Source organism: Chrysochloris asiatica, unplaced genomic scaffold, assembly GCF_000296735.1.
Source record: "Chrysochloris asiatica unplaced genomic scaffold, ChrAsi1.0 scaffold00012, whole genome shotgun sequence".
Classification (NCBI taxonomy): domain Eukaryota; kingdom Metazoa; phylum Chordata; class Mammalia; order Afrosoricida; family Chrysochloridae; genus Chrysochloris; species Chrysochloris asiatica.
This window is the reverse complement of record NW_006408530.1, coordinates 29,178,374-29,202,049: the sequence shown is the minus strand read 5'-3', so window position 1 is coordinate 29,202,049 and position 23,676 is coordinate 29,178,374. Positions and strand designations below refer to the sequence as shown.

General features: G+C 38.5%; 1 protein-coding gene across 1 annotated transcript in view; it reads left to right on the top strand.

Annotated features, from left to right (window-relative positions):
• The window catches only part of THSD7B (thrombospondin, type I, domain containing 7B), a 904,077-nt gene that overhangs the window by 297,856 nt on the left and 582,545 nt on the right, over nucleotides 1-23,676 (top strand). Inside the window, exon 9 of the mRNA XM_006834598.1 lies at nucleotides 6,314-6,429. Within this exon, the coding sequence (XP_006834661.1) occupies nucleotides 6,314-6,429 (116 nt within the window). The remainder of the gene's footprint in view (nucleotides 1-6,313; nucleotides 6,430-23,676) is intronic.

The following is a 23,676-nucleotide window of genomic DNA, read 5'->3' as shown; positions in this document are numbered from 1 at the left end:
TCTCATCTTTCTCCCATGGAAACACTGGTAGTTTCAAACTGCTGACCTTGAGTTTAGCAGCCTGATTCATAACCACTGCAAGGTTGGCAGTTCAAGCTTATCAGCTGCTCCTCAGAAACCCTGTGTAGGGTCGCGATGAGTAGGAACCAACTCTGCAGAACTTAGTAACAGTGTGGTGTTGTAGGATAAGCAGATAAACACTGGACAGCTAACTGCAAAGTTGGCAATTCAAAGCATCAACCAACCTGATAACACTTAACAGCACATAGACAATTTTACTCTCTTTAATGTGAAAGCCCTGGCAATTAACAAAATATCCCCTGATCCTTGTGAAATCCTTGGGGTGGGAGTAAGTTGGTAGAAACAGAAAGGAAGAAGAAAATTCCCTAAAGGATGGTCTTTGAGGTAGAGAAAAGGAAATGTATCTATGTGTTATGATTGGGCTAAAACTAATGTGTATTATCTCAAAACCCACCTCACTAGGGGGTACAGATTTTTTTGTAAGTTTTTATATCCCTGGGTTGGTGATTTGGTTTCCATGTAATTGTAAAGGTGAGAATGTTACCATTGTATGAGTAATAGAACTGATCATATCAGAAAATGAGAACTAGATAGGAACAACTGAGCCAGAAGTGAGAGCTTGGTGGGATCTTTCTGGGGTTTTGTTTGGTTTTGTTTCACTATTCAATGCTTTCTTTTTAGTGGAATGTACAAAAAATAAATAACAAAGATTAAAAACACATAACCCATAACATTCCAAAGTTCCTGATAAGGCAGTTTCTGCCTCTTGGTGTGAAAACACCTGACATTTTGTGAGATATAGTAATAAATAGCCCGTTTACACATTTATTGTTTCGAAAGCTGGTAGGTTTGCCCTGCCTAGCAGAGGGAGATGAATGTGCCAGTGTTTGGGGTGGATGGCTCATCAAGGAGATGGTGCATGTGTGTCTGCCTCTTGATTATGGATGCATAACTGAAGAATGACCAGTCTTTGAAGCTCCATTTGATACAATTTGTCACCATGCTTATATGGAACTGAAGCCTACAGGGTGAGAAAGAGAAAATTGCTACAGAACTTTCCAGTGCAAGTCCAGGAAAAAATACATATACTGAAATTGAATGCATTCATCCTTTCATTGAGAGCATTGTCAATCCAGAATCAGAGGGTTACACAAAAAGTAGAAATGATACATTGTGACAGAAGGCAAGGGGCCACACTTTATTTAGCAGTTAAAAGGCAAATCCATATGTTTCCATTGACTTTTGAAGTCTTCAGTTTTGCTTTCGAAATTGCTAGAAAAATTAGCTTAAAATCCCCAGTGACTTATGTTCAGGATCCAAAAGCATTCACTCTTCACTTACTGTTACTAAATCTTTACTATGAACTAAGATAGAAAGTTTTGAAGATATTATATAACATAGAATTCCACCATTGTCATTAACAACTTGTATATGTACAACATGCACACACACACACATACAACAAATCAGTAGCACCAAATGTGTCAGACAGCCTCTTTGAAACAGCAGTAATATGGAAGTACTGAAAATAAGCTGTAACGTTTTTAGAAGAAGTAAGCATTCAGTTGCTATTTACAAAGAAGATACTTTTGAAGAATGAGAATACATTTATGAAGATTGGAAATGTGATGATCCTTGAAGAGGTAAACAATATAGAGATGAATAGAAAGGAAGAGGCAGTTGAAATCCCAAGGAACATGCTAAAGCTCCTTAGCAAAACAGATGAATAAAAAGACAGTTTTACTGACTGTAGAGAATACTTGGCCCCACTCAACAAGAAATCATGTACGTTTCCAGAAAAGTCCTCCATCTATTGTCTTTATGAAAAAATAGAACCTGAGTTTGGTGCTATGGGATGATATAATCAATCTCTTGTGGATTTAAAGGAAGAACAAACAGAGAGAACAGGACCCATATTAGGGAGAGTTGACATTATTCCCAGTGAGGGTTTCTTATAAATTATGTTTAAGAAGAGTAAATATAATAGACAATATCAGTCAAGAAAAAATGATTACCACCGCCCTCTTTCACTTTGTCGGCTTATGTGTTTCATTGATGTTGGAATCTATTCCATTGATACTTATAATACTCATAGTGGACACGTTTCTTTGGAGCTTTCAGACAAAGACAGTCTAAGACAAAAGGCCTGGCTATGCACTTCTGAAAATTAGCCAAATACTACTGTATAGGTTACAATAGATCATTGTCAATATAGTGTTGATAATGAGCCCTCAAGGTTGGAATGCAGTTAAAGTACACAGTGGCTACAACACTGGATTTGAGCAGCCCAAGCATAGTGAAGAAGGTACAGGGTCAGCCAACACGCTATTGTGTTTTATATTCTTCTTTCTTGTTTTTGTTTTGTTCACTGGATTTATTTAATATACTGTTTTGTTTTGTTTTTATAATTAAGGATGATTAATATCAATGCCACTAATAAGCTGTGAGTCGGAACCGACTCTACATCACTTAACAAGAACACTGATAAGAAGAAATGATTAATTTATTGTGTGTGTGTATTTTTCTATTTAAATTTTTTGTATTAAAGTCTCAAACCCACCATTTTGTTGTTGTTGATAGTTGTTTTTGAGTCCATTCTAATTCCTGACAGCCCCATGTGCTGTAGAGTAGAACAGCTTCATTGGGTTTGCTTTATGGAAGCTGATTACTAAACCTATTCTCCTGTGATACTCTAGATGGGTTTGAACCACTAACCTTCATGTTAGCAGTGCAAATGCTAACATATATCATACCAAACAGAAGTCACTGCCACCTAGTTAATTGTGACTCACAGTGACCCTATCTAGGATTTCAGAGACTATCCATGTTCACAGGACAAACAATCTATCTCATCATTCTCTTGAGGAACTTTAAATTTGTACTTCCAGATTCATCATAGCTTGGAACGGAAAACTTGTTCAGTTACTATATGTTATAATTTCACTGTCGTATGAGTAGAGGACTTACCGTCTGCTAGCCTTGTTGTGGCCTTTTGAACATTCATTCAAAAGTGATTCCACATAAAACACTGTCATCATTGTAGCAAAAAATGACTTAAATACTGACTGTTTCAAAGTAAAATAGAGAGGTTTATTAAGGGAGGCTTTAAAGGTTAGCAGCAACTCCTAACCCACAGCGTCACCAGGGCATCTGGCACAAGCCATTTTTGTCGTATTTGTGTGCCATCAAATTGTTTTCAATTCACAGCATCCCTTTTTCTGAGGAGCAGCTGGTGGGTTTGAACTGCTGACCCTGTGGTATCAGTCCAGTGCTTAACCTACAGTGCCACATCAGAACTCATGCACGAACCATAATAGACATGAAATAAGACTGAAGAACTGGTCATAAAAAGTAACAGATTCCCAACCGCCCTCCTATAATTTGTATTCACATTTCCCAGACATAAGAACTTTTTAACTGTTGTTGTTTCTCCTGATTTTCTCTTTCCCTCAACAACCACTGCCAACTTCTTGTTTAGTTTCTTCTCTGCCTTCACTGTGTGATACAAGACAATGCAAGTATCTGATTCCACCCCCCCCCCCCCCCCCCGTTTCTGGTAGTTACCTCCTTACTCTAAATAACATACATTTTCATGTATCATTCATTTATACCTTCACTTTTCAATTTAAAATATTTATCTCTGATTCCCTCCCACGGAAGCAATAGACGTTAGCTCATTTACACTAGCTCTTCTCCCCATTTCTCCCACAGTGATTGTCTTCTGTTGGTTGATTACATTAGTACTTTCAATTTATATTTTTAGAACCTTGTTTCTTATTTTATTTGCATTTAGATCAGCTCTCTGAACACCTGCTTTGTTTCATGAAAACATCAGAGCTTTTCCCTTTTCTTTTTCCCCTTCCATCTCCTATCTTCTGCATCTTTACCTTACAGTGGCAAAAGCTATATTAAGTGCATTCTGTTAGGCAGCCAAATTCAGTCTTCTATGCTTTGCCTAGTCATTGTTGCAAAACTTTTATAATTTAAGAAAGTTTTCATTATCATAACTATGCAAATTGTTGATGCATTATGTTCAGTTCTCCTACCTTCATAGCTGACCTGTGTTTGTTTTTCGCTTTTTCCATCCCTTACCATGACCATTTTTAATCACTTCTCTTACTTTTCTTTAATTGAAATTTAGACAGTGCCTATGGTTACACACTGGTTGTATTGCAAATACTTGGTGAACTTTTGACACTTAATTGCCATAGTTTGATAACCTATGGTATATTTTAGCCCATTCTTTCCTGGTTAATTTTACCTGCTCCAATGTATCTAAGATGCCCTGGTAATGTAGTGGGCTATGAGTTGGGCTGCTATAAAATCAGTAGTTTGAATCTACCACCACTTGAGAGAAGGATGAGGCTTTCTGTTCCCACAAACGTTTACAACCTTTGGAACTCCACACAGGGTCGCTTGAGTAGTAATGGACTCCATGGCACACCACCACCACCATCACCACCATTGTGTGCTCACTCCTATTAGAACCTCTGTTGATTAGCTCTTTTAGTTTAAGTGCTGTCAAATTGGTTCCAACCCATAGCGACCCTGTCTAGGTTTTCCCAGGAGCGGCTGGTGACCGTGAACCAAACTGACTTTGCAGTCCAGCGTATTAACCCACAGCGCTAGACTGGTGCTTTTTTTGTCATAGTTTCCCTCAAATACTCTATCTCCAGGTGACTTTGTGCTGGTTACTGATTATTACAGTGACTCAGTTTATGATCTAAAAATGAAGATTATGTTTCCTTTCAGAATTTTCTTTGGGGATAAGTTAAAGAATGTAGAAAACTCTTTTAACTCAGCACCAAGATTTGTATTCTGATTATATGATATCAAAGCTTAAGTTATTAAGGGTTAGTTATAGTAGATCTCTGTTGCCTATAAGACATTTACAGGAAACAATTTAAATTCCAAATGCATATTTCAAAATTCTGTGAATTTCATCTTATCACTAATCAATGTAGTTTTTAGCCTTATATATATATGTATAAAGACAATCAAACACACTCACAAAAACTTGTTTGCCATTTTCTAAGACTTTAGTTCTTCAAAGTGATTGTGAACCCAATTATGACTGTATTACTTCCTTCCCAAATAGGAGCATTGAATCAATTATCAGCAAAATAATGTAGCTGAAATGTTTCTCTTATTATTGCTAGTTATTATATTTGCTATTTGCAGTCTGTCACATTTGTTTTTGCCTACGTATGTTCTATGGAGTCCTGGTGTGGCATTGTAGGATCAACACTGCATAGTGTTGACTGTAGGATCATAACCAGCATAGTGGTAATGAATCGGGCTGCTAATATCATGGTCAGCAGTTCAAAACTACCAGCTGTTCCATGGGAGAAAGATAAGGCTTTCTGCACCTGTAAAGATTCACAGCCTCGGAAACCCTGTATAAGGTTGCTGTGAGTCAGAACTGACTCCATGGCACATAATAACAACAACTAACCATAAGGTCAGCAGTTCAAACCTACCAGCTGCTCCTCAGAAACCTTCTGCAGAGTCACTATGAGTCAGAACCAGCTCAATGGTACTTTAACAAGAACTAAGGTTCTATAGAGATAACCTGCCAATTACTTAAATATTATAGAATTCTGTTATCAAGGATGTATAGTATTTTTAAATGGTCTTCAATGATTTTTAATTTCTAATATCTTATAAATCAACTTACAAATAAATATTCTATGTGCCTATTATGTAATCTAGTTTTAATGCTTTTTTTTTTTTTAATGCCCTAAGGAAACTAAATCTCATCAGCCTAAGTAAGGATAAATAAACTTAAGTCGTACACATCACTTGCTTAGTGTTTTGCTATTGCTTTTGCTTATTATTATTGTCTATAACCTTCATTAGTAGCAGGGTTTGTTGTGAGGTTTTTTCTGGTCTAACAGAAGTATTCTGGGTCAAGAGAGCTGAAGACTGCTTGGGCTTTCCCTCTGGTTCTGTGTCCTGGGTCAAGTAACTTCACCCCTTTGGGTCTTTGTTTTCTCGTCTATAAAAGGATCAAGCCAGACAAACAGCCTAGTACTATCCAGTCGATTCCAACTCATCGTGGACAGGCAGGGTTTCCAAGACTGTAAATCTTTATGGGAGCACACAGCCTCATGTTTGTCTTATGGAGGACTGGTGGTCTTGAACCTCCAACCATATGGTTAGCAGTCCAACATCTAGCTCACAGTGCCACCAGGGCTCCTCAGAAGGAATAAGAGAGTCTCAATGTTTTAGAAAATCCTGTGTTACACTACACTCTCTCCAGGAGGCACTGATGAATTCTCTTGATTGACAGATGTCCAGATTCTACTCGGCCAGAAACAGTGCGTCAGTGTCTCCTCCCATGCAAAAAACACTGCATTGTGACTCCGTTCAGTGAGTGGACGCCCTGCCCAAGATTGTGCCAACCAGGTAGGTGGATACTGTCTTGTAAGTGTTTCTTTCCTAGTTATTTGGTTTTCTCCCACTGCTACAAAAGTGAGAGATGACAGAATGTTAAACACCTTTCTTTCCCATTGCATGTCACCCTGGGAACAAACTTTGTAAATTGAATCTTGTACTTCCAGATCCATCATAATTTGGAAGGGAAAACATACTCATTTACTACATGTCATAATTCCGCTGTCATATTACTGGAGTACTTTTCTGCTACTAGCCTTGTTGTGGCCTTTTGAACATTCATTCAAAAGTGATTCCACATAAAACACCATCACCACTGTAGCAAAAATAAATAAGTAAATAAAAAGACTTGAATACTGTTTCAAGGTAAAATAGAGAGGTTTATTAAGGGAAGGTTTAATGAAAGATTTGAACCAGGAACTTCATTGTCTATTAAAAATGAAACCACAGTTTGAGGCACAATAATTACACAGACCTTTATGTACAGTGCAGACAAACAACAGGGCTTACAACATTCAAAAGTTAAGGCAAACTTTCTCATAATGGTGCTGTCAGTAATGGAACTAAAAGATGTATGTGTGGACAGCTGGATCTGCAGATAGGTGACAAGAAGGACAGTGTCAAGATAGCACTTGTTCCAAAATCAGATAGCAAATAGGTTTGCTAGGTATCGATGAACTATTTTAAGACATAGGTTTCCTGAGAATGTATAGTGCAGGTATTTCTTTAAAATATTCAGTAGACATCAGATACATTATTTTAACAAGGTAAATTGAAAATAACTTGCTTACCATAATAAGTTTTATGAGAACATTCTAAATAAGGAGGTGTCAGATACCGTTTGCTTTTTGATTCTCTCTGAGATCTAGGTATGACATCCTGAATCCACATGACTATAGACAGAGGAAAGATTTACTGACTTAGTAGAATCAGGAATGAAGTCCAGTCTCAAATCCTAAACTAGCCATTTTACTTATGCCAAGAGCTTCATTTTAATTGTTTTTGGCAATACCCTTGGAGCTCCTGTGTGCTTCGAGCCCAATATTAGGTGCCGTCATTAGTATGTAGACCCATAAGCCCTATGCTTATTTATTGACAAATAGGTTGTTGTTATTGTTCAGTGTTGTCAAGTGTGTACCAAGTCACAGTAATCACGTATAGGGCCTCTGAGGCTGTAGAACTTTATGGGAGCAGAAATCCTCATCTTCTCTTGTGGAGTGGCTAGTAGGGCTTGAGTCACCAACTGTGTGGTGTACAGTCCAGTGTTTATTCTACAGAGCCACCATGCTGTGATAAATATGTTGTTGTTGTTTGGGGTTGTCCACTCAGTTCTAATTCATGCCAACCCTATGCACAACAGAACCAAATCCTGCCTGGACTGTACCATCCTCACTATTACTGTTATGGGTGAGCCCATTGCTGTTGCCACTGTGCCAGTACATCTTGTTGGGGGGTCTTCCTCTTTTTCGTGGACCCTCCACTTTACCAAGCCTGATATCATTCTTCAGGGTCTGGTCCCTCCTCATAATATGTGTGAAGTATGAGAGAGGCAGTTCTTGCCATCCTGGCTTCTACGGAGTATTTTGTCTACACTTCTTCCAACCCTGATTTGTTTGTTTTTCTGGATGTACTTTAATTTTCTTCTCTAATACTATAACTCAAATGTATTAATTCTATGGTCTACCTTATTCATTGTCCAATTTTCACATTCATATGCAGTTATTGCAAATACTGTGGCTTGGGTCAAGTGCACCTTAGCTCTCAAACTGACATCTTTGCTCTTCAACACTTTAAAGAAGTGTTGTGCAGAAAATTTGCCTACTGCAATAAGTCATTTGATGTCTTGACTGCTGCTTCCACGAGTATTGATTGTGGATCCAGTCAGAATGAAGACTTTGACAACTTTAAGTTTTCTCCATTTATGTGGATGCTGTTTACTAGTACAGTGGTGAGGATTTTTGTTTTCTTTGCATTGAGGAGCAATTCTTAATGAAGGCTGTAGTCTTTGATCTTCATCAGTATTTTAAGTCCTCTTGGCTTTCAGCAGGCAAGGTTGTATCATCTGCATATCACAGATTGTTAATAAGTTGTTATTTTTTATATATAAGTTTTTATTGTGAATTGAGTGATAATTGACATGGGAGAGCATCAGCTTTACATTCATCCTATTGTATTTCATTTCATTGCAATAATTTCAATCTCCCCCATGCATCATCATTCAATAGCATTTGCTTCCAATCCCTCTGTTTTTGTTTTTTGTTTTTTCTGGATGTACACGGAAGCTCTCAGGATTATATAACCATTCAAACAACCCTGCACTCCAGCCCCCAGACCACCAGCACACAGCCAGTCTCCCTCCCTGAGTCTAGAGTCCCCAGCTGCTCTGTCTCTCCATGTCATCACCTCTGCCATCGCTGTTTCTCTGGATAGGGTTCCACACTCACTCTTCTCCCTTGATGGTCCCAGGGTCCTCCACTCCTGGACTGCAAGATGAATCACTCCCCTCCTTTTGTTACAAAATGTCTACCTTTACATTTGCAACATTCACAATCAGTACTGATAGTAATTGTTCACTATTGAATCACAAGAGTCTTATCCCCATCTCCTTTTACCAGTCCCATCTACACAGGTTAGAAACCACTCAGTGGAGATTCTACCTCCCCCGTATGTTCGGAAACTAAGCTTCTTCTTGAAAACCTCTAAGCCAGTTACTTCATGCCTTTTTTGCCGCCCTCATTTTGGGTAGCTAATGTCTAAATTGCCCATCTCTGTAGATGAGGTGGGAATGATCCTTGCTGTAAAGATTTGTTCCCTCTTTTAAGCTACTTCATCCATAAGTATAGGTCAAGTTCATCAAATTGTAGTGGATTACATTCATTTTCCTCTTCTTTCTTCCTCTAGTCGAGTTCTGATCATCCAGTCATTGAAGCTACGTAAACGAATACTATCTGCAAGTATGTGTGTCCTTGTGCATCTCCCCTCACTTCACATCAACTGGATGCATCACTCTCTGCTATAGTCTTCTGTGACTGTGTCCCTGTCCATGAGCTCAGGAGTCCCCAGTTCTCACTTACTGCTGGCCACCCAGTGTTAATAAGTTTTTATCCAATCCTAGTGCCTCATTCTTCCACATATAATCCAGTTTCTCAGATTATTTGCTCAGTACACAGATTGAATAAGTATGGTGAAAGAATATAATCTTGGTGCACACCTTATCTGATTTTGAAACATTCAGTGTCCTCTTGTTCTTTTCAAATGACTATCTTTTGGTCTATGTACAGGTTCCCCATGAGCACAATTGTGTGTTTTGGAATACCTATTCTTCACAATGTTATTCATAGCTTGTCATGATCCATACAGTTGAAAGCATTTACATAGTCAATAAAGCACAGATAAACATCTTTCTGGTATTCTCTGCTTTCAGCCAAGATCCATCTGACATTAGCAGTGATATCTCTAATTCCATGTCTTCATCTGATTCTGGCTTGGACCTCTGGCATTCCTATTACCTCATGTTTATTTTATACCCTGGGACCAAGAGATTACTAAATATGGATGAGTTAATTAGGGGACTACTATTAGAAGGGTAGACAACTGGAGGAAATTTGTGTTCAAAACCCATGTCCCTCAAACTTTATTGTGTATTGTGTATTTGAAACACCTGGAAATATTATTAAAGTGCAGATTTCTAATTCCATGACTATAAGTTCTTATTGAACAAAACAGAAATGTGCTGTTGTAAGAAGTGGTCTTAGAATGGTAATGCAATTGACAGGGAACTACCAGAGTTCCAAGCCAGAGATTTTGCATTTCCACACAGAATTGGGCAGAATAACTACTGTCTTTATTCTGAATCATTTGCATAGTAACATCTAGGAGGTGAGACTGACTTTTGGAATTTTAATGGTAATGCACCTGAAAAAAATACTAGATTCTAACAGTAAACAGTAGAAAACTCTAAGGAGATGGTATATTCTATGATGATGGTGTTTTAGTCAGGACCAACTATTTCTTTTAGTTTCCTAATCATGAGAGATCAACTAATTCCTCTGTTAAAGAAGCGGGTAAAAACAGAGTTAAATGAAAGCAATACCCTTCTGTCAAGGATCCAGGTCTTGATATGGAAATGATCAAGATCTTTGGATACTTTGGGATGCATATTAGCTTTATTGAGCTAGTGGGGCCCTGGTGACCAGGGATCCCTTTAACCGCTAATCCCCCCTGGGATCCTGCTACATCAAAAAAAGTTTTCTCTGCTCCCAGGAGGTCTGCCCTTAGCATTGGCTAAGATTAGAGGATACTTTGGACATGCTAAAATAATTGCTCATAAAGCAACTTTAAATTTTGCTGTAATTTCCAGAGATTTAATTAGTTATTCAAATGGTTGGCATTGCAATAACAATGGTTCTAAGCCTCTGTGATCTCTTTTTGCCTCCAACTTTTGGAGCCTAGGTAATTCTTTTCACAATTTAGGAGCCTAGGGATGTGGAGAAACAAAGATTCAATTTTCAGATTTCTTCTAGCATTCTACTTCATTCCTATTACTTCATGTTTACTTTGTAGCCTGGGACCAAGAGATTATTAAATAAGGATGAGTTAATTAGGGGACTACTATTAGAAGCGTAGACAACTGGAGGAACTTTGAGTTCAAAACCCATGTCCCTCAAACTTTATTGTGTGTTGTGCATTTGAAACACCTGGAAACATTATTAAGGTACAGATTTCTAATTCCATGCCTATAAGTTCTTATTGAACAAAATAGAAATATGCTATTATAAGAAGTGGTCTTAGTACTACCCCTACCCATTTGTCATAGATTTGGAGATCAGTGAACAAATACCACTTGAACTTGCATATCGTCTTATTTGCCTATATAGATAAATGAGCTGTTTTGCAGAAATCAAGATACCCATTCTAATTAAGAGTTAATTTTTAGACTTACAATGTACTCCCTATGAAGAAACATAATATAAATTAGTTTGCTTTAGCTAGGGTGTTACTTAAGTTTATAAAACAATCTATAGTAAAAATGAATAATGTAATTATTTTTTCTTCTTTGGCTTTGGTCCATTTTAATATGAATATAAATTAGAGTGAGTAATTTTGCAGATTTTTTGACTCACTGCATTTACTGATTTGATGGTAGATTTATAAACTATTTAATTTGAGTTACTGTAACAAAGCCTGGAGTTAGAGGTGGAGTTAAAGTTAGGATCTTAATATGTCACTTTGGAACTCCAAGTTTTATAAGAACAGCAAATAATTTATGTATGGTAGCAAATCAGGAGGCTATTAAATTCATGGTCAATGTGAAATAGATTGCTCATAGTTCAGATAAACAAGTTTTAAATGTTCTCTAATAGAAAAATCACCAGTAAATATTCTGCCAATTGTTTCTTTAAAATTAAATTGCAGTTTATAGATGGGTCAAGTGGAGTAACTACTGAATGATGTGCTTTTTTTTTAAAATGCTTTATTGTGAATTATGTGATAGTTTACATGGGAGAACATTAGCTTCACATTGATCCCATCGTATATCGTTTCCTTGCCATGGTTACAATTCCTTCCAAGCATCATCCACCAACCGAAGGGTACACCCCACAAGCCTGCCGCCCCCCTCCCTTCCTCCTGGTCATCAGCACACAACCCCTTGCCCTCTCCGGGTCCAAAGTCCCCAGATGCTGCTCCATCTTTCCATATCTTCATCTCTGCAGCCATTTCTGGCATCACTGCTTCTCTGGATAGGGTTCCATTCTCTGGTCTTCTCCCTTGATGGTCCCAAGGACCTCCGCTCCTAGACTGCAGAGTCAATCACTCCCCTCCCTTTGCCACAAAATATCTACCCCTACATGACCAGCCCTTAAAATCAGTCCTGATAACAATTACTCACTATTGTATCGCAAGAGACCTATCTACATCTGCTTTCATCAGCTCTGCCTAGACAGATTGGCTACTACTCAGTGGAGATTCTACCTTCCTCAATGCCCTCTGGGTTTAGGTTCCCTCTTGAAAGCTTGTAAGCCAGTCACTTCTTGCCTCTGTAGGCTGCCCCACCCCCATTCTGAGTAGCCAATGTCTAAGTAGCCCATACCTATCCTCTCCGTGTGTGGAAGGGGTGGGAATGATCCTCTCTGTGAAGATTTGTTCCATCTTTTGAGCTATTGTTTCCATAGGTGTAGATCAAGTTCATCAGATTGTATCAGATTATTCTTTTTTTTCCTTTTTTTTTATTGCTCTAGTTGAGCTCTGATCTTCCAGTCATTGAAGCCACATTAAGTGGGTATTATCTGCAAGTGTGGGTGTTCTTATGCATATGCCCTCTCTTTTTACCAGCTGGATGCTTCACTCTCCACTCTAGCCCTCGGTGGCTATATCACTGACTCTGGGCCCAAGAGTCCCTAGGTCTTGCCACACTGCTGGCCAACCAGGTCTCCAGCTGGGTTCACAGGAGTCTATTGAATGTTGTGGGGCTTAACTTGCAGTTTCCTCTCTTCCCTTTATTGGTGACAAACATGGTTACCAATGAGAGCATTTATTCTCATTGAGTCTTAGTCTTAGAAGGAGGTTTGCCCTGAGCGGACCCAAACACTTGCCTCGATGTCTCCTGGGTGAGCCACTTGTTTGTTCTTGTAGTAATCAGCCAGTCTGCTTATATTGTTTTGTATTTTTCCTGTCGGTCTTTTTTCAAGAAATTATCTTCTATTCTTCTGGCTGCTCCAGAGGCTGATCTGCTTGTACTTTCAAGTGGAAAATTTCCCTCAGAAGATTCTGGATGCTGTTCAGGATTCCACCTGTGGTCTTATGTAATGCAGAGGCTCCACAGGAAGCCTCCTTCACTGGGCACAATGTAGCCCCATTTTAGGTATTCCAATCAGTTATAGGCAGAAGACAGACTTACAACCTTCCTATGATGATATGTCTGGCTATCCATTTCTCTCCCTCTCCAGTGTGAATGATGTGATTTTAAGTATAAAGAATAAAATATCCGAACATAGTGTACCAGGAATGATAGATTCTCTGACACTTCAGATTTTTTCAAATTAAATGTAATTTCCTCTGATACCTAAAATATGTTTCTATTTCTGTAAACATCCATTGAAAATCGGAACATGGAATGTATGAAGTATGAATCTGGGAAAATTGGAAGTTGTCAAAAATGAAATGGAATGCATAAACATCGATACTTTAGGCATTAGTGGGCTGAAATGTACTGGCATTGGTCATTTTGAATCTGAAGACCACATGGTTTGCTATGCTGGGAATAACAAATTGAAGAGGAATGGTGTTGCATTTATCGTCAGAAAGAACATATCCAGATCAGTCATGAGGTACAACATTGTCTGTGATAGGATAATATGCATGCAGCTACAGGGAAGCCCAGTTAATACCACTATTATTCAAAATTATGCACCAACCACTAAAGCCAGTGAGGATGAAATAGAAGAATTCTACCAACTTCTTCAATCTGAAATTGATCAAACATGCAATCAAGTTGTATTGATCTTCACTGGTGATTGGAATGCAAAGGTTGGGAGCAACGAGGAAGGATCAGTGATTGAAAAATATGGCCTTGTATTCTTGTATTCTTTCACCATACTTATTCAACCTGTATGCTGAGCAAATAATCCAAGAAGCTGGGTTACATGAAGAAAAATGTGGCATCAGGATTGGAGGAAGACTCATTAATAACCTGCGATATGCAGATGATACAACCTTGCTTGCTGAAAGTGAAGAGAACTTAAAACATTTATTGATAAAGATCAAAGTGCACAGCCTTCAGTATGGATTACATCTCAATGTCAAGAAAACAAAACTCCTCACCACTGAACCAATAAACAACATTCTTATCAACAGAGAAAAGATTGAAGTCAGGGACTTCATTCTTCTTGGATCAACTATCAACACTCATGGAAGCACCACTCAAGAAATCAAACGACGTATTGCATTAGGAAAATCTGCTTCACAAGACCTTTTTAACGTGTTGAAGAGCAAAAAGGTCAGCTTGAGGACTAAGGTGCACCTGACCCAAGCCATAATATTTTCAATAACCTCATATGCATGCGAAAGCTGCACAGTGAATAAGGAAGACCGTAGAAAAATTGATGCTTTTGAATTACGGTGATGGAGGAGAATCTTGAAAGTTCCATGGGTTGCCAAAAGAGCCAATAGATCCGTTTTGGAAGAAGTGCAGCCAGAGTGCTCCTTAGAGGCCCAGATGGCCAAACTTTGCCTCTCATACTTCGGACATATTGTCAGGAGGGACCAGTCACCAGAGAAGGTTATCATATTTGGTAAGGTGGAGGGTCAGAGAAAAAGAGGAAGACCCCCAGTGAGATGGATTGGCCAAGTGGCAGCATTGATGGACTCAATTGTGGCAACAGTAGTGAGGTTGGCCCAGGATCGGGCAGTGTTTTGTTCTGCTGTGCATATGGTCGCTATAGGTTGGTACTGACTCAACAACCTAACAACAAAAATTTCTTTATTTTGAGACTTAGGAATATTAACTAAAGTTATCCTGAAGGTTGCAGGAAAGTGATAACAAATCCCTTTGGAAATGTATTCATGTATAACTTGAGTCAAGAATATCATTTCCCATGATGGAATGACCAGAACACTCATTATAGTCTTACTTGATTGTGTTTAATTTAGTACTTCATTATATTTCCTCTCAACGTAGCATGAGATGAAATATCCATTTTGTTACTGATGAAACTACAGTGGAGATTATGCTTTAGGAGTGATCCAATAGTGGCATTTGTTTCCCAGCCCCAGAATTAAGTATAACAACCTAAGTAACTAACCTAGGGCTAGGACAAATAGTAAATCTCTCCACTGCTTTCCAAAAGATTGGAGACTTGAGCCCATGCAGAGGTACCCTGGAAAAAAGGACTGGTGATCTACTTCCACAGAAGTATCAGCCATTGAAAACACTGTTCTAATCTAACACACACAGAATTGTTGTGGGTTGGAGTCCACTTAGCAGTAATTGATAAACTGGTGATCTGATCAAGTCCACACTAAAGAGCCAAAGAACTCCACTTGAATGTGCAAACTGGGAACAGAGTGGAATATGTGCTTCCTCTGAGCAACCTATGTCCATTTCCTTCTTCCAGAGTCATGATTTAGATGCCACTCAGGTTTTCCATGGGAGGTATGAGTGAGAGAGCTAGAAAAAAACCCAGGATGAAGTAGGCTACATTTGTGTATCTCCTGTATCTGAAAGTGATCATCAGGAGGGCTCCGCTCACAATCTGGTGCTGTGTGCCTTAGTGAAGCCAGGTCCTAGTTTTCACTGCTTCCTTGGCTCCTCTCTGGCTCCACTGGTGCCCTCCTTGACTAGGCATGCTCAGTATGTAAACTTTTACTTGCTTCTCTTTCTCCCTGAATTATTGTCTCCAGCCCTTTCACAGGGTACCTCTTATCAATAGATTTTTATATTTTCAATTAAAATGTCAGCACCTCAGAGGGTCTTTCTGTTTTGTATTTTAAAACACCCCCTTTTCATTCATACTTTCTTATAAACCTATGTTAGCCCCTACCCAAGTACTTAACCATGGTCATGTAGTAAGTAAACTCTTATTTCTTGTTCACTGCTTCACCATGGAGAGTAATGACTGCCACAGTGCCTAAATATTTATTGAATGAGTGAGGATAGATAAATGAATCATTAATTTAATAAACACTTTTGTAGTCTACTGTTTTAATTTCTGTGCCAACAATCAGTAACATTGAGAAGGGCATGGTTCTTTCAAACAAAGAATTTACTAATGAGAGAATCAGACATATAAGCAAATATTTTCTGTAATAGGAATGAGCACAGGAATCATTGATCCAAGAGTAAGGTTCTGCTCTGTGGTTGGGAGGGTGTGACAGAGGAGGTAAGATTTGGTAGATACGGAGTTTTCAGGACAACACAGTGCAACAGGGAGAGGTGTATGCAGACCGCAAGGATGCCAGAGAACACTGTAATTGAATGAGCTACAGACAGCTCATGACATCATCAGTATGGTGGTAGAGAGAAGTGATAAGGTGAGAGAGACATCCAAGGGCCAGCTCACTATGGCACTTATACCATTCTAAAGAGTCCTGTTGTGGTGCTGCGGGATAAGCACTGAACTGCTAACGTCAAGATCAGTGGTTCAAACCCATCAACTGCTCCTTGGAAACCCTTTATTGGGTTGCTATGCACTGGAACCAACATGATGACATTTAACAATAATAAGGAGTTTGGGCACTTTCCTAATTTCTGAAGGAACAATTCAAATATTAAGCATGAGTGTGATAGAATTAGATTTGTATTTTAGGGGAGTAAACATCATTAAATAATGAGGTTAGATAAGATTGACAACCTGTGGGGAAATTGGGAGGCTACTCAATTATCTGGGCAATGAGGAGACTCTGTTTTCTTGAACAGGAAAATGTCTTTCATAGATAAGCATAGAGATTATCAAAATTCTACATTGTGTAATAGCATGCCCTGGCTCAGAATTCTTTTCCATCCTATGGAGGTCATGTAACTAAATTGCTATACAAACCATCTCTCCTACTCAAGGGATTTAAATATTAAAACAGAAATAAAAACTGTAAGCAACTGGTTAGCAAAGAGCGTTACACCAAGATTGGGGTCCTTGTGAGCCCGGGCCCCTAAGAGTCTGTACACATAACACACCCATGATGTTAGCCCTGGCCTTTTTCCTAAAATAGTACGAATCCTGGTTTTTGAGTTTTCACTCCTGGAACAAGTTGCCCTATCTAATAACTAACATATGAAACTACGTGATTTTATTCTATTGCAGTCTAATTCCTTTTAGTGGGGAACATTCATGGACAGAGGGACTAGGGAGTACTTAGGGAGAGGTACTTTTTCACTGTAGTAACAAAGCTAAGCAGTTTTGAACAGACTCTGGATCCAGACTGCTTTGATTTTATCTTTTCTAAATGGCTGCAAGCATACATTGACAGAGAACTTCCAGAGGGTCAAACCAGATTCAGAAGAGGACGTGGAACAAGGGATATCATTGCTGATGCCCAGTGGATCTTGGCTGAAAGCCGAGAATACCAGAAAGATGTTTACCTGTGCTTTATTGACTATACAAAGGCTTTCGATTGTGTGAATCATGCCAGGCTATGGACAAAATTGTTAAGTATGATTATTGCTGAACACTTAATTGTGCTCATAAGGAATCTGTACATGGACCAAGAGGCCATGTTCAAACAGAACATGGGAACACTGAATGGTTTAAAATTAAGAAAAGAATGCGACAAGGTTGTATTCTTTCACTATACTTATTCAACCTGTATGCTGAGCAAATAATCTGAGAAGCTGAGTTCTATGAAGAAAAATGTGGATTGGAAGAAGACTCATTAACAACTTGCGATATGCAGATGATACAACCTTGCTTGCTAAAAGTGAAAAGGACTTAAAATATTTACTGATGAAGATCAAAGAGCACAGCCTTTACTTTGGATTGTTTCTCAGTGTAAAGAAAACAAAAATCCTCACCACTGGACCAGTATCAATGGAGAAAAGATTGACATTGTCGAGGACTTTATTCTTGGATCAACTATCAACACTCAAGGAAGCAGCAGTCAATAAATCAAACGATGTATTGCATTAGGCAGATCTACTGCACAAGACTTTTTTAACGTGTTGAAGAGCAAAGATGTCAACTTGTGAACTAAGGTATGCTGACCCAAGCCATAGTATTTTCAGTAACCTTATGTGCATGCAAAAGCTGGACATTCAATAAGGAAGACCATAGAAGAATTGATGCTTTTGAGTTATGGTCTGGAGGGAATATTGAAAGTGCCATGGGTTGCCAAATGAACCAACATATCTGTTTTGGAAGAAGTGCAGCTAAAGTGCTCCTTGGAGGCCAGGATGGCCAAACTTCATCTCCCATACTTCAGACATATTGTTAGTAGGGACTAGTTGCTGCAGAAGGATATCATGTTTGGTAAGGTGGAGGGTCAGAGAAAAAGAAGACCCCCAGTGAGATTGGCAAAGTGGCAGCATCAGTGGGCTTAAGAGTGGCAACAATTGTGAGGTTGGCCCAGGACTGGGGAGTGTTTCCTTCTGTTGTACATAGCATCACTATGAGTCGGTATTCAATAGCACCTAACAACAACAACTACCACCACTTACTGGCAGATCCTGGTGTGATGCTCTAGGATAAGCACTGGAGTGTTTATCACAGGTTGACAGTTCAAATTCACCAGTTTGTTCTTGAAAAAGCTATACAGGGAACCTATGTCTTAGAACTGACTCAATACTACTTAACAAAAAACAAATAAATGACCCCTTACTGGCACATTGGAGTCGTGGTGTGGCGCTGTGGGTTAATGCACCAGACTGCAAAGCCTTTTGAACTGCAAAGTCGGCTCACCAGCTGCTCCTTGGAAACCCTATAAAGGGTCACTATGGGTCAAAACCGAGTCAATGGCACTTAACAACAACAACTGGCACATTGAACAAGGCACTAAAGGTTTTTATGTCTCTATTTTCCCAACTGCAAAATGGGGATAAGAGTAACTTCATGTTAGGGTTTTTATGAGTGATAAGTGAGCTGATTCCTGTAAAGCACTTTATATGTCACTGTTGTTAGGTGCCATTGATTCGGTTCCAACTTTCCAACTCATAGCGACCCCATGTACAACAGAACAAAACTCTGCCTGGTAGAACACCATCCTCATAATTGTTGTTATTTTTGAGTCATTGTTGCCACCACTGTATCCAGCCATCTCATTAGGGATCTTCCTCTTTTTCACTGTCCCTGCACTTTACCAAGTATAGTATCCTTCTCTGGAGACTGGTCCCACCTGTCAATATGTCCAAAGTCCAAGAGATGAAGTCTTACTAAACTTGCTTCTAAGGAACATTCTGGCTGTACTTCTCCCAAGACAGATTTTATATTTGAACAGAGCATAGTAGAGATCCTGGTATGGTGCCATAGGATAAGGATGAGATTTCTAACCATTAGGTAGGCAGTTCAAACTGACCAGCCACTCCCTGGAAACCTCATACAGGGTCACTATGAGTTGAAATCAACTCAGTGCCTGAAAACAAATGCTTGTGTTGTTTTTCTTAACTGTTCATAAAGACAGTATTCTAGATACTAAGCCTTTTTTTGATTACATATAGTACAGATATCACCAGTCAGGATGAATTTTGTTTCATCATGGAAAGACGTGCTTAATTTTTAATATAGTTGAATTTATTAGTTGTTTCCTTTTTGTTTTTATGTATGTGTTTTCTCTCTTGAAAAGACATGCAGATACCATCCTATCATCTTTTCTTTTCTCCAGGAATTTTTACATCTAAGTCTTCAATAGTTGATGGTTCCAGATGGTAGTTGGTAGAAATCCAATTTGTTTCTCCCTGTGGAAAAACTGATCATTCCTATCTTACCCAGATAGTCATCACCTCCTAGTAACCTAGAAACTTTAGTCTCCTTGGCTTTATTTCTGGAATGTAACTCCGGACCTTTGCACATGCTGCATTCTCTGTCTAGGATCCATACATATTAGACGGCTTATGTTCACCCACAAACTCCTCTTCAAATAGCCCTTATCATGGTTTCTTTTGAAATTTAACTTCGCAACACCATGATAACTTCTCCTCCCTAGTACCCCCTGCTGCTTTCACTTTGCTATTTATTTATTTATTTTAAATTTTATTGTGAACTGAGAGAAACTTTACAGGGCAGATCATTGTTAGAAACTAATGCTTGCATCTTCCTATTCAAAGGAAAAAACATGAACACACATATACACTCTCACATGAGAGGGCTTCAGAAAGTTCATGGAAAGATGCCATTATATTTTAATTCCATTTTGTCATGAATGTTTTGAAGCCCCTGGTTGATAGTAATAGCTTCTTGAAGAAAGTAGAACACTTCTCTAAGGAGAAGAAATCTGGTTAACTTGCCTACCACACTAACCTTCCACAAACTGGCATTTTTACATACTTACTATGTGTTCAACCTGCAGTTACTATGTTCGTTAGTACATTATCTGATTGTTCTTCTCCAGATCCCTACAATAAGTCACCCTTTTTATTAAAAGTTTTTATTATGAATTGAGTGAAAGATTACAGGGCAGATCATCAGTTTTACATTCAACAAATAATATACTTTATTTCATTATAATGATTATAATCCTCTCCATGTGCTGTCAGTTAACAGTTTTTCTCTATATTCATTTTAGCTCTCTTTTGTAAAAAAATACTCAGGCATATATAATAATTTAGACCACCAAAGGGCATGTTCTGTAAGTCTGCTTCCTGGCCGCCAGCTCTCCTCATTTACTCCCTCTCTCCATGTCCCCATCTCTGCCTCCATCTCTGATGTAGCTGCTTCTCTGGATAAGGTCTTATATTCCGCTTGTGCTCTTCTCCATTGATGGTCCTAGGGTTCTCTATTTCTGGACTGTAAGAGTAACTACTCTCCCATTTTTGTTACAAAACTTTTACCTTTACAATTGTGACAGTCGCAATTACTCATGAAACCAATTACTCACTATGGAATCATAAGAATCTTATCCCCATCTCTTTTCACCAGACCCATCTAGACAAGGTGAAAGCTATTCAGTGAGGACTCGATCTCCCCCCATACACTCTTAAACTAAACTTGCTCTTGAAACCTTGTAAGCCAGTAATGCCTTTAACCCCCACTCATTTTAGGTAACTAGTTGCCCATCCCTATCTACCCTGTGTAGAGAGGGGATAGAATTCATACTTGATGTGATGACTCCTTCCCTCTCTGCTGGTATTTTGAGCTACTACCTTCTTTTGAAGCACAGGAGTTAAGTAATTTCCCCAAGTTCATAGATCTGGGATTCCAGTTTCACTGATTCAAAAATATAATACTGTAACATCATCATTAAACCAAAAGAGGAGATATCAAAAACTAGTGACTCTTTGCTGATGCCACAAGAATGATGAAGACACCAAGCCAAGAACTAACAAACCTCATGTAAAAAAGAATGATTAAGGGTCGAGGTCCCTGTGCTAAAATAAATTCATGGTTAAAGATTGAAAAGTCCAATTTTAATGGTTTGCCTTCCCAGAGACCTTTTCCCACAATAAGTTGCAGTTGGTTTTTACATGCAGACACAGCCTGGAAGGGACTTTGCACAAAGGAGTTTGCAAATGTCAGGTATTATGCGGTTGTGCCATTGAGTGGTAATACATTTAGAACATAGTAAGTTCCACAATAGCAAAGGCCCAAGGGATACACTGCATTCTCCTTAAAGAATGGAGGGAGCATCAAGGACCTCAGATTCCCTGCAAGCTTTGCTTTCCTGAGCTATGTTCCTACTCTGTTATTATCATAAGCTTGAATTGAAGACCCTCCTGTCCTCTACAGCCAACATACTGCCAGTCATGAAGCCCATCCTTTTATGCCCAAGCAGGCATAAAGCATTAATAGATTAGGGCCACAAAGATTATTTTTCAAGTTTTCCTAGTATGTAAATTCAGTATTAATGCCTAATAATGATGACAGCATCATGAGCTTACATCTTTAATAGATGGCATTTGTATCCAAATACATCTGGCTGTATCATTGCAGTATGGAGTGCCAGTTTAGGCTCATTTTTGTCTTCATGCTGATGGAAGGCACTCCATTAGGGAGCACTGTAGCAGACAGCCACTGGGCATTTCATCTGTTCAAATGAAAACAGGTCAGGATGGGAGAAAAATAAATCCCTGTCACTTCAGCACATATTGACAAGAAAAGACAAGTACAACTCTGCATCATTATAAATAGTGCTCTTAACCCTCCTGGTTCATAGTACACATCTCCAATTAGACCCATTATGATATACTTAGCTAGAGGGCAGGTTGTATTTTTTAAATGTCTTGTGAGCTGTAATGATTTAGCCAGTGCTCATTTGTTTTCTATTACTTTGTTAGGCATGCTGCATATTGTCTTTTTCCTATTTTACATATTGGATGAATAAATAAAACTAGCTTTAAATGTGCTAACTCAGTGGTTCTCTGCCCTAGGGATTAAAAACAGACAACATTTAAGCCCTGCCCATCAGTGATTCTGATTTAATTATTTGGGGTTGGAGCTTTAGGGAATTTTAAAAGCATCCTATGAGATTCTAATATGCATCTAGGGTTGAGAACCATATGAGTTGAGTAGACATTGAGAATGATTGCAGGTTATCCCCAATGTAATCTTTAGAGAGTGAAAGGAGGGAATCAATTTACAGAGGGTCACAGTTTGATAAAGCTAGCTCTTTAAATTGGAGCTATTTTAAGAGCAACAATGGTTGGAAATAGAGGGAATTGGTGATTCTCTGGAAATTTTAACTATTGTATGGGCTTCTTTGGATGTGTAATGTTTGCCACAGAGAGAAAATGTTTGCTTGCCTTAATTGTCAGTTGTTTATGCTGGTATAAATAAGGACTACTTCTTCTGAAGTCCATGTTTGAGGGTTGTGTATAGAAAATTATAAGTGGACTGGTTAGTTTAATATACATTTTACATTTGCAAACATTTTACATTCCACTTAATTAGCCATTCCTAACAGCTGTCCTGTGTATTGGCTCAGCAGTCTTACCCACATAGGACAAGTAAGAAAATTAAAACTCAGAAAGGTTAAGTGCATTGCCCAAGGTCATATAGCAACTCTATAATGAGCTGGGATTAGGAATCGGAGCCCTGCAGGTCTTGTCTGATGCTGAATCCATTGAATTTGACCTTTCTTGAAAAATGGATGATAGTTATGAAAATTTAGGAATATAGAATACTTTTATCAGGCAACATTTCAAAATGAAAGAAGTATATGGGTAAGCTAGATCCTATTTCAGCATTCTGGAAAAGCTTAATAGAAAAGATTGGCAATATTGTTTCATTTCATCCATATATAGGCAAACTCTAGCTCAGTATTCATTTTGAAGCACTTGACTGGGAGGGAATTCTGAGAGTAAGAGTGCTCTTGATGTGTCTGCTCTATCTATGGATTGTCAAGATACAGAGGAGGAAAGTATATATAAACTTCCAAACATCTTACTCTTCATTCTTCAAGGTCATTGCATTTATTATTATTTTTTTTTTCCCCTAGCACTTAAGTCTTCTAATTCTCTTTGAACAAAGAGAGAACACATTGGATTGATGGCCTTTGGATAATAAATGCAAAGTTAGTATTTTCATTTCTGAAGGCTTTTAAGACTGTAAAGAATTTCTACATTATTATCCATTCATCAAGCTTCATTTCTGCTTCACTGGGGAGATTTAATTATATATATAT